The sequence below is a fragment of the Megalobrama amblycephala genome, linkage group LG7 (genome assembly GCF_018812025.1).
Source record: "Megalobrama amblycephala isolate DHTTF-2021 linkage group LG7, ASM1881202v1, whole genome shotgun sequence".
NCBI lineage: Eukaryota > Metazoa > Chordata > Actinopteri > Cypriniformes > Xenocyprididae > Megalobrama > Megalobrama amblycephala.
Window position 1 is genome coordinate 15,844,273 of NC_063050.1, and position 17,198 is coordinate 15,861,470.

The window sequence follows — 17,198 nt, forward strand, 5'->3', positions numbered from 1 at the left end:
GTGTAAAGACTGACGTGTGGATATGGTGCGCTGTAGGCCAACTGGGCTCAGGCAGGAAGGATCTGGGATGTTGATGTGAGTCATTGATATTGACAGTTTGGGCTGTTAGCATTCCGCCTGCTCGCTCCTGAAAGTCACCAGGATTAGATTCATCAGAGCTGATGCAATCCCAGCACTGCAACAGGGATGCCCTCTGACAACTGCCACTAATCCGCAGGCCACTCTCATTATAACACACACTACTGAGACAAAAGACTATGGATCTGATACATGACTAAAACAAGAACACATGGGCGTTTACACTGCAGAAACAACAGCTCTTGATAATCTTTAAAAAAAAAAATCTATTTTTTTTAATAATCTACATATGTTTGCAATGATTAAATTTTATTTGAAATATTAAAATAATTTATTTAAAACATGACAAATTATAAATAACAATAATTTATTTAATTAAAAATAAATACAATTTATTTTATTTTTATTTTATTTGCAGTAACATTAGGCAATATGATGATTTTAATGTGCTTTATATTTGGCCATTAAATTGCCTAAGGATTACATAAAATAGATGAATATAAATTATATATATAATTTCGAAACACTTATGACATAACAAAGCCTCGTTTACTGAAATCATGTGACTTTGGACCACTAATTCGAAACAAAAGATTTGTAAAGCATCGAAGCTTCATGAAGCAGTGTTTTGAAATCGCCCATCACTAGATATTGGTGAATAAAGGTTGATCCATTGTAGTCTGTTTTAAATAAGTCTTTGGTAGCTTTCTGGACATCTGAAAGTGTTAATTGTCTTGCTGGCAATGGAGGCCTCACTGAGCCATCAGATTTTATTAAAAAATATCTTAATTTGTGTTCCGAAGATGAACGAATGCCTGTGGAACGACATGAGGGTGAGTAATAAATGACAGAATATTCATTTTTGGGTGAACTAACCCTTCAAGTGTCAAAAAGTATCCAAATACTTTTTAGGGTTTATATTTAGTATAAATATTTTCATTCCTGTAACACAGTTTTTTAAATTCCCTAATATTTCCAGGTTTTCCATAAATGTGGGAACTCTGTAAACAGAACCTATGAGAAATCTTTATTTTTAGTACTGTAGCATGCAATCAAGCGTCTAATGGCTGTTCCTGTAAACACGCTGCTTCTAAAACGATCATTAGAGGCCTGATTGCCTGTTTGCTTCCATTCTAATCTGCTCTGCACAAATCACCAAGCGTTGCATCTCTGTCAGAGATGAAACAGACTACTTCTTGCTAAAAACACTGCAGACATGAATGCGCGTGCCACGCTGTCGACCAAAGGCTTCTCATTTGGTGGTCATTAAAACAGTAAGCAGCTCCTCGAACTCGGCCCACGTGTCAGACGGTGACAAGCCGAGCTTATCCCTGTCCCTCCGGTGTCAGAGCCCACTTCCTCCGCACAATCTCCTCTGTCAGCCATTTTAACTCAGCGTGGAGGAGCTCTGTCTAATACCTCCAGACTAACAATGAGAAAAATGTCAGAGCAATGAAAAATGGAGCCGGTCCTCTGACAGTGCGCTCGCCGGGGGCTAAATGTCAAAGCGGGATCGGCGGCTGCCTGCTCTCTCACCTCAATAAACAGGTCGCTGTGTGTTTACCGTGTAATCCACACGAGCGGCCTGCACTTTGAAACTGTTATGAACGGAAATTCATTAAGCGTAACAACAGCGTATGGTGCAGATACAGACTCTGCTGCGCTAAAACCTAGTTTGGTATTAGCTAACAACACTATAGGCATAAAAACACACAGCGTAGTTATTTAATGTATATTTACGATTCAATGAATAAACAATATGATTAGGTGTACAATCAACTAGTGATTATCATATAAACCCTGACAGAGTCTTAATCAGCCTTAAACAGCACATTGCTGTGGACAAATTAAAAATATGCAATTAAACAGTCATTATAGAGAAATTTATGAATGCTCACATTCAAGAGAGTAGTGTAAAATATATATAATAATGAATTATTGCATTTTATTATGCACACTTGAATCCTGACATTTAAGTAAAATAATAATTGATTAAAAATAGAAAAAATAATTTAAAAAGTACAATTAAATATTATGTAATAATATTTTATCTTAATATTTCTGTTAATATTTTGTATTTAATACTTAATATTAATATAAGTTCTAATATTTAGTACTTAATATTAGTTTAAGTCTTTATAACTTAATATTTTTTCTTCACCCACCATCTTTTTATTGAGCTCTTTGCAGTGCATTATGGGATTATCATCTCTGCAAAACAAACAGGCAATGCTGCCCTCAAAAATAATTAATGCAACATACTTACAGTATGCGGCCTATATTTCGGCATCAGGAGCATGCATATGATGACTTTAAATGCTGTCTATATAGGTTTTGAAACCACAAACCATGAACCTCAAACATGAACATTTTTTTAAGGCCACAGCTAGAACAAGATATGTGACATGATCTAGAAAGCATGTGAAACTCACGCTAGCCTGTCTAGAATAATGTGCACAAATGAAATTGTGTTCCAGCTCATTCGCAATCCATGAAAACCAGCACTAAATGACAATGAGGTCAAGTCAAGCAGCCTAATCCATCCAGTAAGTAACATATGCAAGTGTCAGATAATAAAAGCACAAAACTCAACACTTCAGCTATGGGCTGGAATCAGCCGCCCCTGTCTGCACGCTGCATGAAACCCCACAACATCAAACCCAAGCAGAGCAACGGCCCTCTGCTTGCATCCCAGCATGGATATTACTTTCTCAGTGAATGCTTGTGAGCTTGCAGTGTGTAACAAGTGGTGACTAGCAGCAGATAACGCAGGGAGGGACACACACACACACACACACACAGACACTACAGCATCAGAAGTAAAGTGCGACGTGTCAGTATTTCTCTAGCACAGCAGCACCTATCCCTTTTTCTGCTGGGCTCTGTATTTCACTGGATCAGATACTTGATGGCTTTTCCATCACCGTGGCAATAAGCCTGGCCTTAAGTGTGTGTGTGTGTGTGTTTGTGTGTGAGATGCTGCAGTGCTGTGATAGGCAGACTAGTAGAAGCCAAGGCAAAGAGTTAAGTAGTTCTCAGATTAATCTTGGTATATGGAGCACAAATATACATACACTCGCTTGCTGCAGTGTTCAGACTTTCAACCAGTTCGAGTTTAGGATTACTGAATTACAAATTCTATATTAAGTTCTGAAGATTGAAACAAGATGTGCATTTGCTGAAGGAAATGCCAGTGTGAGCAAGGAGGCAAAAAATGAAATAAGTTGGTAACACTTCACAATAAGGTCTCATTTGCTTTAGATTAACTTAAATAAACTAACAGTGAACAATACTTGTTTACAACATTTATTCGTTTTTTTGTTTTTTGTTAGTTAGTTAATTAAAAATACAATTGTTGATTTGCTCATGTTAGTTCACAGTGCATTAACTAATGTTAACAAATACAACTTGTAATTTTAAAAATGCATTAGTAAATGTTGAAATTAACATAAAAAAAGATTAATAAATGCTAGAAGTATATTTCATTATTAGTTTGCATTAACTGATGTAGTTAACAAATGATACCTTGTAGTTAAGTGTTACCAATAAGTTTATGTTTCAGGCCTAAACAAAATGCTGCTTCAGAGCTGGTTTGACACTGTAATGACGCTGTGCATGAGAATCAACACAATGTGAGCGACTCTACAGATGTGAAAGGTGTAATTCACCGCTGGAAAAATGAGCTTTCAATAAAATGTAGATGCCAATGCAGTAGGAATGAGATTTTAAATTTTACATGTTGCTGTTCAAGGCCACTCCCACCAGTCTACTATGGATGCGCTTACCATAGCCAATAACACCTTGCTTTAGTAGGAAATACTTCTTAGCAAACTTTTAGTCATAATGGTGTTGACTTGTATTGTTTCCTTGTGCAAGAATTCAAAGAGTAAACATTTAACGGGAGTGAGTTACTTTCAGTTTTCAGTGAAGGATCCAGTGCGTTATAGGCAGCAGCTAAAAGCTGCAAAGATTCGTAAAACCTCTTTGGGTGTGTTCACACTTTTTTAGTATAAAAAAAATAATTGTTGCTATAACAACAGCTGCTACAAGAGTGCTGTGTGATGCAGAGATAAATGTCGAGAAAGAGGAAGTTGGCTCTTACATTGGGTTTTGAAGTTAACGGGGAGGAGAATGTCGGTTCACAAAGCTGTTTGTGGATGCACGTTATTATACAGGGAAGGAAACAGTATGGTGCTTACAATAATTTAGTCCAGGAGATCGGGTTGGATGATGCACGGTTTGCAGCATCATTGCACAGACACTAGTACAATAAGTCCATCTACAGGCACCTTCTCCATTTTTTTCTTGTTGTTATGGAAACGACAGTTCTCGCTACTCACTTATCATTGGTCAGGTGTCAAAAGGGTGCTTGACGTAGGGCTTTTTTTTTTTCAGAAAAGTTTAACTATATTCAACTTGAAAAGACACTCTGAGATGCATTGGTGGGATTATAATTCAAAAAAAGATGCCAAGTGTGAACATGCCCTTAGTTTGTAGTCAGCACTTTAAACCGGATGACCATGAACAGTGTTTTAGGCCAAAATAGCAGAAAACTGAAAGAAACAGTTGTTCTGTCTGTTCCGCACAACCCCCAAGCAATACGCAGTCGCCGTAAAGAGTAGATAGAGTACAATTCAATTTTCAGTGATAAACCTACCCTTACTATAACTGTTCTGTTAATAACCCTCTTCCGATCTGACTGTAAGTACAATCTGTAGTTTTCACGAAAGCCCTGGAGCTGTCAAAAGACTTTTTCTGACAAATAAATGTGAATCTGACAAGTAAATGTTCCAGGTAACACAGAGAACAAGTAAACCTTGTTCATTTGCATATACTTCTGACATTGTAACGATATAAAGTGGATTGAAAATTGGTGATGTTACACTTTAAATTGAAGAAAAACAACTTTGACAATGCAAATAAATGCAAAAAAGAAAACCAGTCACCATTCATAATTCAAATGTCACAATTACATCATCATTGTAGTTCCATTTTGAATGCTGAACATTTTATTAAAGTTAATCTGAGATTTTTAAATGTAACTGTTACATTTCTTATAAAGAGCAATGGTAAAAAACACAAACAGCCCAACGAAGACTGAAACTATCTACAAAACAAAATCAGAAGAAGCCTTTAGATTCAGGCTGAACTGATTGCAGAAGTTTTATACTGGGAGGTAAAGAATAATCCTTGACCAGAATGGTTGCGTAATATGAATACAGCACCGTCTTGAAAGCACATATTTTAATCAGACTGTATTCTTTTAATGTTTTAAGTTCAAAAGTGTTTCTTTTGAAACAGTAGAGCTTGCTGAGAAAAAGCTGAGCATGTCAAAGTCACCCAAGGAGTGTGTACGCATCAACATACATCACAGACAAAACCAGCAGGCTGATTTATTCAGGAAATTACATTCATTTTAACAATGTTGATGGAGATGCCACTTTTCAAGCTTCATTTCATATAATTTAGTGTTTATAAGGACTGAAAGCAACACATTAGCTGCAACCAAACAAAAATATAAATATGCACAGCATTTAGAGTCATTCACTGTGTTTAATGTAGTGTTTCTCAACTGGTGGGCTGCACCCTGCAAATGGGTCACAGGTCTGATCTGATGGGGTCCTGAACAGCAGAAAAACTGTTAAATACAAATAATAAAACCTTAAGCAACCTTAAATAATATAATCATAGTCTGGACCTGCAAAATAAACAACAGGCTTATCAACTTTTTTTTTTTTAAATAGAAAACGCCTCTCATTTCTGTTGTTGTTGACATCAAAGGCTGTGCGTCTAATCAAACTTTCATTTAGGGGGGTTTATTTGAAAAGTGCCAGCCAGGTAAAAGGTCTCTAAACCAAAACCACCAGATCAACACTCACCCAAACACATCATGGGTTTTATGAGGGCTTAAAACTCACCAAGTTATGGACTAATTCTGGCCAGTGTTGGAAAAGCAATGAAATTATACTGACCGCGGCACATAACAGACCCGACGTCTTGTTTACACCCAGGTTATGGTCTTCGGAAAGAGGGAGTTTATTGAGGGTGGAAGACAGAGAGACAGTGTTATAAAAATAACACTGAATGTGTTATTTGTGGGTGTAGATATGTGTGAATATGTACGCTGACTGAAGTGATATATATATATACTGCCCTGCAAAAGTTTGGAAACAACCCTGGCAATGTGTGGTTTTGGACGATATCAGCATAAATCCTTATCATTTTTTGGTGCAAATACATTAAAGTAACTTGACATTATCATTGAAGACCAGCAATAATAATTTTCATTTTGATTACGTAATAATGGCAATATATACCCCTTTGCCAGCTGTGATGCCGGGTTACTGGTTTAAACTTGGCCCAGGTTTGTAAAAGATTTTTGAGTCAGCACATATACATATATATATATATATATATTTTTTTTTTTTCATAGCATTGAAAGACAAAATTAAGACCAATTAGATTTTATTTTTATTTTTACAAAGAATTTTAAAAATGTCTGTACGCACAAATGATTATTAATCACAAATTTATTTATTTTTTTAAAATTCACTCCACCTATACAGAATGCAATATATAAAGCATGCAAAAAGTTTAGTTGTTAATCAGTGATTCAATGCATTATAAACAGATATTTTCCAATCACAGTCCATATTTCTGTTAAACTTTTCTTCCAAATACAGGTTCAGCTATTGCAATATTCTGGTATACATACTAATACATCCAGAACAAACTCAAAATCCAGAACAAACTCAAGACATCAATGTTTGGTAACACTTTAGTATAGGAAACACATATTCACCAATTATTTTCCCTCAATAAATTCTTAATTTACTGCTCATTAATATTTAGTAAGTTAGTTGTTAAGTTCAGGTATTGGGTAGGATTAATAAGGTAATGTATAATAAGACATAAATATGTGCTTAATAAATACTAATAAACAGCAAATATTCTAGTAATATGCAAGCTAATAAGCAACTAGTTAAAATACCCTAAAATAAAGTGTTCCCCAATGTTTTCTTCCCTGTACTGTGTTCTGTTTGCTCTTGGCATTTATTATGCTGCATTTAGCAGACTAATTTAATAAAATCATTCATTTTCATTTCAACAACAGCAGACAAGAGGCTAAAGGATGAATAGGGAAATGTAGGCCAGTAACCCTTCTAAATACGAGCCTGTTACGGGGCTTCATTCATCTGCATGCTGATTTATGTTCATTTCATTAAAGGTTGTAAATGATTCTCTCTCCTCGTGCTTGACATATTCCAGCTGATGGTTATCTCGCACATCTCACAGATATGCATAAATATTCACCTACAGGAAAGACTCAAAACAAGGTGTTTATGTGACAAGTGCATAATTGAAATACGACCGTATTAAATCGTTCTTGTCTTCTCAAGCTACCTTTCAAATCTGATCATACATGCGTTTAATAAATCAGCCCCGAGATGTTTCTGAACACTTTTTCCTGAAATCCTCTAGTGACCTGGATGAACTTCCAAAGACACTCTTTTATCAAAGCACACTTGCTTCCTTATACACACCAAGAGATGATTGTGTGAACAATGCAATGCTGAGTGATGATTGGTTAAGTGCTAATAAAATGAGGGTTAACGTTACTTATTATTTATCTAATGACAATTTGAAATGAAAGGGACAGGGTCATGTGAGGTGAGCAAAGCTAAGATCAGAAAACTGCCTTCCCGATCATCCATTACTGGCAGAGATGGTTTTATTTTTATGAGATGCATGGGTCTGTGTCTCTACCATTGGAGAAAGCATAGCGGTCAACTCGGATCAAGTGTGCCTTGATAACCGATCAAATTACAGCCTTGACGTCATTGAATTTCATTCAGAGTTGTGTGACAGTCAATCACTGTTTGCAGATACCATAGAAATGAATGAGAAGTGCTGTAAACTGAATCCAACTTGTAGCAAAATTATTTGACTTCTCTTTTTTTTTTGGTATAAAAATAGATCAATCCAAAATGAATGTTTAAAGGCAAACATCTTGAAGATTAGCCGATGGACTGCCGGTTCATTAAATGATACTGTTTTAGCACAAAAGCAGTTTATTCAGCGTAGTGAAGCCTCTCCTCTATTGACACCCATTAAAAAACGGCCTCTGGTTGGACTCCCTACTGCATTTTAAAACAATTTTAAAGAGGACCTATTATGTTGTATTTAGTGTGTGATGTTTGAGCATGAAAAAGGTTTGCTAAGTTGAAAAAGGTGAGAAAAAAAAGGTGTGCAAAAAAAAGCACAAAGTCACTCGAGTAGAAGTTATTCTCTATATCAGTAACACTGTTTCTGAACTCCCTGAAATGCCTTGATTGTAATCTTGAGTTTTCTTTTGCAAATTAACACTTATTGAAATAATTCCCACACAAGGCATATGCAAAAAAAGGAGACGAGGCCTGGTTTAGTTAGTTAGTAGTGTGTTGAAACTTGCGGTTATGTTAAAGGGCGTGACACTTCCGAAACAAACTCGAAGTGGTCGACCAATCACAACACACTGATCCAGCCGACCAATCAGAGCACATTGTGCTTTTCTGAAGGAGGGGCTTCATAGAGACAGGAACTAAACAGAGCGTTACTGACAGACTGGGAAGAGAGGTGCTGCAATAATGTCAAATATGTAAAAAAATAATGTGTTTTTTGAACATTCATTCATAAAAACCTATTCTAGTAGACCCCAAAACCAAATCAAGACTTTGTAAAAAGGCATAATCGGTCCTCTTTAACCCTCTGGAGTCTGAGGCTGATTTGGGGCTTGGAGAAGTTTTGACATGCCCTGACATTTGTGCTTTTTTCAGTTGTTCATAAACATATAAATGACAAAAGTGTCATTACACTGTATTCAACACAAACTAGACTACAATAATATGTGAGGAACATGTATGTACATGTTTGTATTTTTGAAGGAATAATGTTTATGCGTGGTTATTGAAAAAACAAAAAACTTAAGTCACTGAAAAAAGTATATTAAATCTGTGTTCACAAGACTTCTGGGTATTGGAGGTTGTAGACTAGAGTTTTTGCTTCAGAATTATGTAAAAATTATGCTGCCTACTCCTCAATATAAAACAATATATTGATTTAGTTTTTGTAAGACACTTTTTGTCAAGAAACACAGTATGCGTGGAGTCGTGAATCATCATGAATAATGGGTGATTCTCACCTGAGAAGACAAAAGAATCACATAATAATGACCTGAAATGACTTGCATATTAATGAGGCCTTTCAGTCAGGTAGGCTGTGTGTTACCTCTATGGCATTTCATATAGGCTTTTATCTTAAAAGCATGCACATTTGGAGAAATATTGATGGATTCTTATATATTTATGTAAATTTTCTATACTGAGAAGTAATATTTATTGTAATCACTATGAGTGCTGGATACTGTGTTTTCAATTCATACTTGCAGCTGGAGGGCGCTCTGTACACCTTTAGGCCACAAATTCATATAAAGAAGAAAAGGAACTAGGAACTAACGGCATGTCTTCTAGAGATCGCTAACCATGGCTTTAACATCCAAATAAACACTTTTCAAGACAATAAATACACGACTGAGACAATGCATACAAGTATTGACTCTGAATTTGCATCTAAATAGCGCTCCCTCCGTGGGCGTGGCCGCATTAGTGGATAATGAGCTGAATCACAGACTTCTGACATGGCTCTCTTTTCATACAGATTACATAAACACAGAATGTTTGTTTTCGATTTGACTTGCACGATTTAAAATCTGACATTTCAACGTTTCTTTAGACATAAGTGTCATTTTTTTTGTCATTAGTATTCATAAGTTACAGTTCATTTTCTGAGAACTATCAGATTGGACTTCGTTCAGAGGGAGACGAGAGATCACGCATCATGTTAGTTTTCTTTATTTTACAGAAAGCACAACATTGTGTTTTTACTCTGAGTGTACACAAATAAAAGAAGACATTCTATAGTTTCAATTGATATATTACTTATGTCTCTATGTCAAGAAATGACGGAGTATTTTAAGTCTGTTTTGCTGCAATGTGAAAAAAATCCTGCAAAACACGCCGGCGAGTTTTCGGACCTCAGGGAGTTAATACTTGCATACCAGAAATGTTTTTCTTCTAAATGTTCACATGTACTTTTAATCTACCCCACACAGGGTCCATAATTAAAGCTGCACTTAGTCATTTTTTCCTTCATTAAAATAAAATTTTACTCCTAAAAGAATGACTGGTACTTTTTAAAAAAAAAATCACCCACACTGGCATGAAATAAAATGTCTCACATTTTTGTGTGATGTTAGTTGTAAGTGCCAAATTATTATTATTATTATTATTATTATATATATATATATATATATATATATATATATATATATATTTGAAAATTGACTTTAGCATCCTGCAAGTCAAATTATAAGAAATTAAAATTAAAGAAAACAGCAAGAAGGAGGCAACTTGTGTAGAATATTCAGAACGAGAATGAGCTTTATTTGCCAAGTGTGCACAAACAAAAGAAATTTGTTGTGGTTTTCTACAGGAGCTCACATTATTTCTCACATTAAGCCACCAAAATGAACATATTAGTAAGAAAAACACCATCTTCTTTAGTTTTTGTGAAAGGAGTAGTTTCACAGAAAAACAACTACAGTTGCTAGTGTACTCTTAGAAATAGGTTCAGTGGGGTTCTATATGATTTAATTTTAAAGAACCCTTTATGCCAGAAAGGTTCTATATAAGGAGAAATTAAATGAAATGTCTTAATGCTTTCATGTTTATTTCTTTTTTTTTTTCTAGTGATAAAATGTTTATGAGCTGTTTACTTCATACAATGTAATTACAATTAAAAATGAATAAAATAAATAAAATGACCCCAGGATGGAACCTCTAAAAGATTCTATATATGAAATGTCTGACAGAACCCTTTATGTTCTAAATAGAGCCTTTTCTTATAAGAATGATAAGTGACAAAATATCTAAATCTAAAAAACAAGCAGTTAAACAGGCAAATAGACTAAATGTCACTAGGCAACTAGTAATTTAACCACCACAACAAAAATATGAAGAACTAAATTATGGGTCTCTATGATTTTGTGATTTGTGGGGTTTCATAGTGAGACTGTGTTTCATGCTGCAAGGAAATGTTTGCTGCAAATATATAATAGAAATATAGCTGCGAGCAGCAATTATCGGGTTCAAGCGCATAGTTTTGCCCACTGTTAGTTAATTTTAGTTAATGTATTAACTAATGTTAAATAATGGGACCTTGTTGTATAGTGTTATTTTTTATATTTAAGAAATATTTATGGTCAAAAAATTCAGCAGGCATTAGCAGGTGTAGAAAAAAAATCAGTTGCAGCCTAAACTCACACATCATGGAACTTTCATTAAGTGCAGGAGAAATTTCATTTAGTGTAAGACCGACCTGCTAACATTTAGAGGACGCACGATTTCATTCGCCATGGGTACGGCACGTCTCAAAGAGAGCCTACCCATAAACTCCCTCTCAATCAATACACTGACTGTAAAGTGATTGAATTCAATACTCAAAGATCTCCACTGCAGACCGCTGTTTATTGCCCTACACTCCGAGCATCTAAGACTGCTTGGATAAGGATCTATAAATAACTGAATGTGTCATGATATAGAGAGAGAAATAGATAAGGTAGAAATGAAAAGGTGACCTGTAAGGGGACGAACAGACGAAAGACAAGACTTCCTGAAACACTGCACAGCAAACCTGACAACTGTGTGAAAGGTCTCGGCCAGAGCGAGCAACAGAGTCACAAACACACGTGACGGATACATTGCTTTCCTATTATTTTCACACCAAAATCAACTCGAGTCGAAATCTTCACTGAAAAGCTCTTTTTCCATTTAGACACTAAAAGGAAGTGCTGATTATGAACATTTGAAGATGTAGAGCTCAAGAGTGCCACCCACTTTTTCAGTAGCTTTGTTTCTGAAAGTTTCCCATTGTTCTTCAAAGGCATTTCAGAAAATGAGGCAGTTTTACACCACAATCCAAACAATGCTCTGAGATAAATCACGATATTATAACATTTGTTTTGAATCAGTGTTCGAAAAATCGGGAAAAATGACAACGGTAAATAGTCTCTGTACTTTAAATTTTGAATTGACTAATTGTAGCAATGATAGAGCAATGAGAATTACTAGCTAATAAATAAATAAACTGATAAATATAACTAATAAAGCAATGCAAATTACGCAATCGAATCAGCAATGATGGTACAATATGAAAATAAAATATAAAAAAAAATATAATGAACAAAATAATAAATGTAACGTATGCAGTGAAAAAATATTAAATATAATATATAAAAACATTATATAAAAATAAAATAAAAAATTAAAAAAATGATGGCTATAACTACTTAAAATATTAACTGAATTTATTACAAAATATTTGAATGTAGATACATTTAAATGTGGATAAATGAAGAACAAAATGTATGACTGATGCGACGCAATATATAGTGGGGTCCAAAAGTCTGACCAGTTTAAATATAGTTATTATTTTTATTTATTTATTTATTTATTTTGTATTTAAATAGAAAAAAAAAGTTTTAGATTTCTAAGAAATTCACACACACAAAATGTCTACACTATTTCTAGGTCATCAAATGTATCAAATGAATACATTTATTTGTTCATTTGATTACTGACCTTGAAATTTTTTGTGCATTTTTCAGAAATCTAAAACTTTATTTCTATTTAAATACTAAAAAAAAGACCCTTCTTCCACTGAAACTCAAGATGCTCTTTGGAAAATCTAAAATCATGCTTGAGCTTCAGTGCTGCTGTTATTAATGCGCAAGTTCATCAAATTCATCTTAATTTTTCCAATCCAACTTCTAAAAGTATGGAAAAATGGCATTTTTGCAAGCGGCCTCAGACTTTTGTGGGGCTGCCCCCTAATGGTTGACTAATCATTAATCAACAAGAAGAGGCTTAGTCAACCAAAATTTTATTAGTCAGAAAAAAAAACCTTGTGGTGAAGTCATGCAGTAGATGAAGGACAGACTGTTAATGGCAGGTCCTTGTGGTAATAACAGTATGTCGGACAGGAAATCCAAACGATTGCTTATCATCCATTGACCTCAATGGCTTATCGTTTTAAACATGTAAGCAGTAGCAACTTTACATGGCTGCTCATTCTTTTGTTAACCTAGATAAATGTGCACTATTAGGCGCATATCCACGTGTTTGTGTGCAGTGTGGAAGATGAAGTATTAGCACGCTTACTGCATGACATGGAGGCGCCGGCGCAATCACTTGCATTTTTACCTGTAATCAACTTAAAATACTCCATCATTTTTGGTTATACAGAGAAGATAATCCATCATTGGAAACTGTAAAGGGACTTCTGCTTTAAACTGGTGCTTTGCGGGAAGCTTTATGCATGTGCTTGAGCCCTGATTAGGCTATATTACGCCTAAATATATTAAACGCTCATTATGGTTCAGTAATCTCCTCAGTATATATTTAAGTAATTAAATTAATATAAGCATACGATTAGTCAACTAATAGCTTAAATGAACGACTAGTCGACTACAAAAATCTTTAGTCATTGGCAGCCCTAGAGTCTTGGACCCCAAGCACTGTACGTCTTGCTTCATTACACAAGAGACAGCGCAGTGCTTTTGTACTTCTGCTGCTCCTCACCAAAGAGAAACGCTATTCTGAGCATCAATGGAGACAGAAAGAGCGACAGAGAGCAAACAACCAGCCAGAGACAGCGAAACAGAACAAACAACAAGAATCAAGGGCCAGTGTCTACACTGTAACATGACCAATAGGCCAATTAAAGGGAAACAACGATCAATATTAATACTGATGTATAATAGAATTCCACATTGCGGTGTGCAGGGAATCCCTCCGGCTGTCACTCACAAACACAACACTATCAATTATGACTAAGCAGCAATCCTCGCTGGTGTCGAGACACACCGGCTCTGCTCCAAAACACAGGAAGCTTTCTTAATGTGTATTGCCTACAAAGCATCCTAACGGCCAAGAGACTTATGAGGGTGCTTTTTGCAGATAGCAACTAAGCAAACAACCCTCCAATCTGGCCAAAACAAGGTCTCTTTTAAGGTAGCAGTTTGGTAGAGCTTTAAAATGCTGTCAGCTCACTAAGTTTTGGAGCAAATCCAGTGTGTCCGTGTACACGGGAAAGAATAACTGCACTGGAGCAGCTGTTTGAATGGGAAATTGTTTAGTGAACGCCAACAAGGCAACAAAACTGTTGGTTTAAAGTCCTGTTGGCATGTTGCAGATGCTTCTGGATATGAATGTGTCCTGCATGCACCATCTGTACTAATTTAGCTCTGAATACCAATTTGTCATTTAATTGGTGCTTAAATATGATTTACAGTACATTTACAGGAACAACCCCACTGGAAGGAGCACAATGGTGATCATCATTCATGAATCAAACCTTGTGGGCTTTGAACCTACAATCGTTTAGAATGCATAACCAGATCTACTGTATAACTACTATGCCACAAAATGTCCTCTACCTGCCTTTCTCCACAACACATTACACAATTTTTATATTTGCCCAGCCCCTTAACATCATCAAAACTATCAAAACTTGTATACAATAGAGATGGACGCTATTACTAAAATATTTTATATTAATATAATATATTAATACTGTAATTTTTGCTGGAAAATTCACCAAAACAGTTTACAGACTACAGTGTAGTCACGCCCCCCAGTGGTGAACCACTGAAATTTCGAAACACTTATGACTTAACGAAGCCTCGTTTACTGAAATCAGATTTCAGTTTTCAAATTTTATTCAGTTCAAATTTTCAGATTTTATCAGAAATTTCTTAATTTGTGTTCCGAAGATGAACGAAGGTCTTACGGGTGTGGAACGACATGAGGGTGAGTAATTAATGACATTATTTTCATTTTTGAGTGAACTAACCCTTTAACAACAAAATCATCAAAACAGTAAAAATAATATCTTAAATCTGATAGTTCTGAGTCTAAATTCAAAGATTTGAATTCAAAGTTCTGAGTGTTTATTCAAAGATGCTGTAAAATAACAGGAACGTGCAATGGTTCTCTGCACCCGAAAAACAACTTAACTCTCTATGTCTTAACCAGTTTTGGGAAATGTCCTACTCCATATTTTTGCACGTTACGTAATAACATAAATCTACCACCCACCCAGTCCTGCCATACAATAAAAACTCAAGCTGTGCATTTATTGGACAGTCAGACCAAGCTGTGTGGCAACTAAATATGTGCCAAATAAAGGAGCAGATGGCCTGTTTTCTACTGGAGTCTCAGCCCTGTTTGATCAGCTGTGTGAGCCTGACATCATCTACCTCCAGAGAGTTCATTGCATGTGCACGAATCACACCAAATGAAGTTTGCACCATAAAACGACAGCACTGCAGAGAAAGATAAAGCACACAATGCAACTCACCTCAGGCTGAGAGAAAGCTGCTGGTCTTTGGACTGGAGGAGATCGGCCACGGAGAAGCTGCTACTTCCCAAGAAGTTGCTCTAAAGAGGAAACACAGCAGAATCTGGTCATGAAATGAACGCACACATCACCCAACTGTACAGATCTCCTGTTGAACACGTGTGCATCCAAACAGTCTCCTACTACATACCCTTTTCATTAACATTTAAAGACGTCACTATGTCTAAACTGTACTACCACCTTCAGTATTACAGTTGACTTTTAAATTCCATATCAATTCCTGAATCTGAGGTAGCAAACTGGATGTAGAACTGTAATTCAAATTATGAATGTAATGAAGTAGAATTAAAAATGAACTGAAATTCAAATTTTGAATGTAATGAAGCAGAATTGAAATTCAGATTGATGGATGGATGGATGGATGGATGGATGGATGGATGGATGGATTTTGGTATACTGGATGATGGATGGATGGATGGATGGATGGATGGATGGATGGATGGATGGATGGATGGTACAGAGGATGGATGATGGTATATCGGATGGATGGATGGATGGATGGATGGATGGATGGATGGATGGATGGATGGACAGAGGATGGTATGGCGGATGGATGGATGGATGGATGGATGGATGGATGGATGGATGGATAGATGGATGGACAGAGGATGGTATGGAGGATGGATGGATGGATGGATGGATAGATGGATGGATGATGGTATAGTGGATGGATGGATGGATGGATGGATGATGGTATAGTGGATGGCTGGATGGATGGACAGGATGGTATGGCGGATGGATGATGGTATAGCGGATGGATGGATGGACAGAGGATGGTAAGGTGGATGGATGGATGGATGGATGGATGATGGTATGGCGGATGGATGGATGGATGGATGGATGGATAGATGGATGATGGTATAGTGGATGGATGGATGGATAGACAGAGGATGGTATGGCGGATGGATGGATGGACAGAGGATGGTATGGCGGATGGATGGATGGACAGAGGATGGTATGGCGGATGGATGGATGGATGGATAGATGGATGATGGTATAGTGGATGGATGGATGGATGGATGGATAGACAGAGAATGGTATGGCGGATGGATGGATGGATGGATGGATGATGGTATAGCGGATGGATGGATGGACAGAGGATAGTATGGCGGATGGATGGATGGATGGATGGATGGATGGATGGATGCAGTGAGCATGCATAAACACATACTGTAGGAAAGAACCGGCAAGAGCAAGCCATCAATAAACACAAATACACAGAGTGGACAGGAAATAGAAAATAGATTGGTAGAGGAAAGGAAGACAGTTGAAGAGTGAGAGAAACAGATAATGATTAGAGAGAACAAGAAAAAGCAAAGTTTTGTCAAAAAGCAGAAACACTTAGCTAGAAGTGTGAAGCTTTTACAGGCCGTACAGTCAGAAAAACAGATTTTGGTTGCTAAATTGTTCATACTGGTTTATATAGTGTTGCTAAGGAGTTGTAAGATGGTTTCTAAAGCGTGCCAGTGCACTAGGCGGCTGTATCATACACACAGATGCAGGCTGACAGACAGATCCTGTGCTATACTGAAAGCTCTAGGAGGAGTGACGGTTCATAAATGTCTGCTCTCAGAAGGATACAGCAGCTTAAGCACAACTGCTTT

General features: G+C 36.3%; 1 protein-coding gene across 10 annotated transcripts in view; it reads right to left on the minus strand.

The window, feature by feature from the left end:
- Positions 1-17,198, minus strand: part of inpp4b (inositol polyphosphate-4-phosphatase type II B) — a 244,590-nt gene that overhangs the window by 126,951 nt on the left and 100,441 nt on the right. For all 10 annotated transcript variants that reach the window (XM_048196107.1, XM_048196108.1, XM_048196110.1 and 7 more), the window contains one exon: positions 15,535-15,614. In XM_048196107.1, the coding sequence (XP_048052064.1) occupies positions 15,535-15,614 (80 nt within the window). The remainder of the gene's footprint in view (positions 1-15,534; positions 15,615-17,198) is intronic.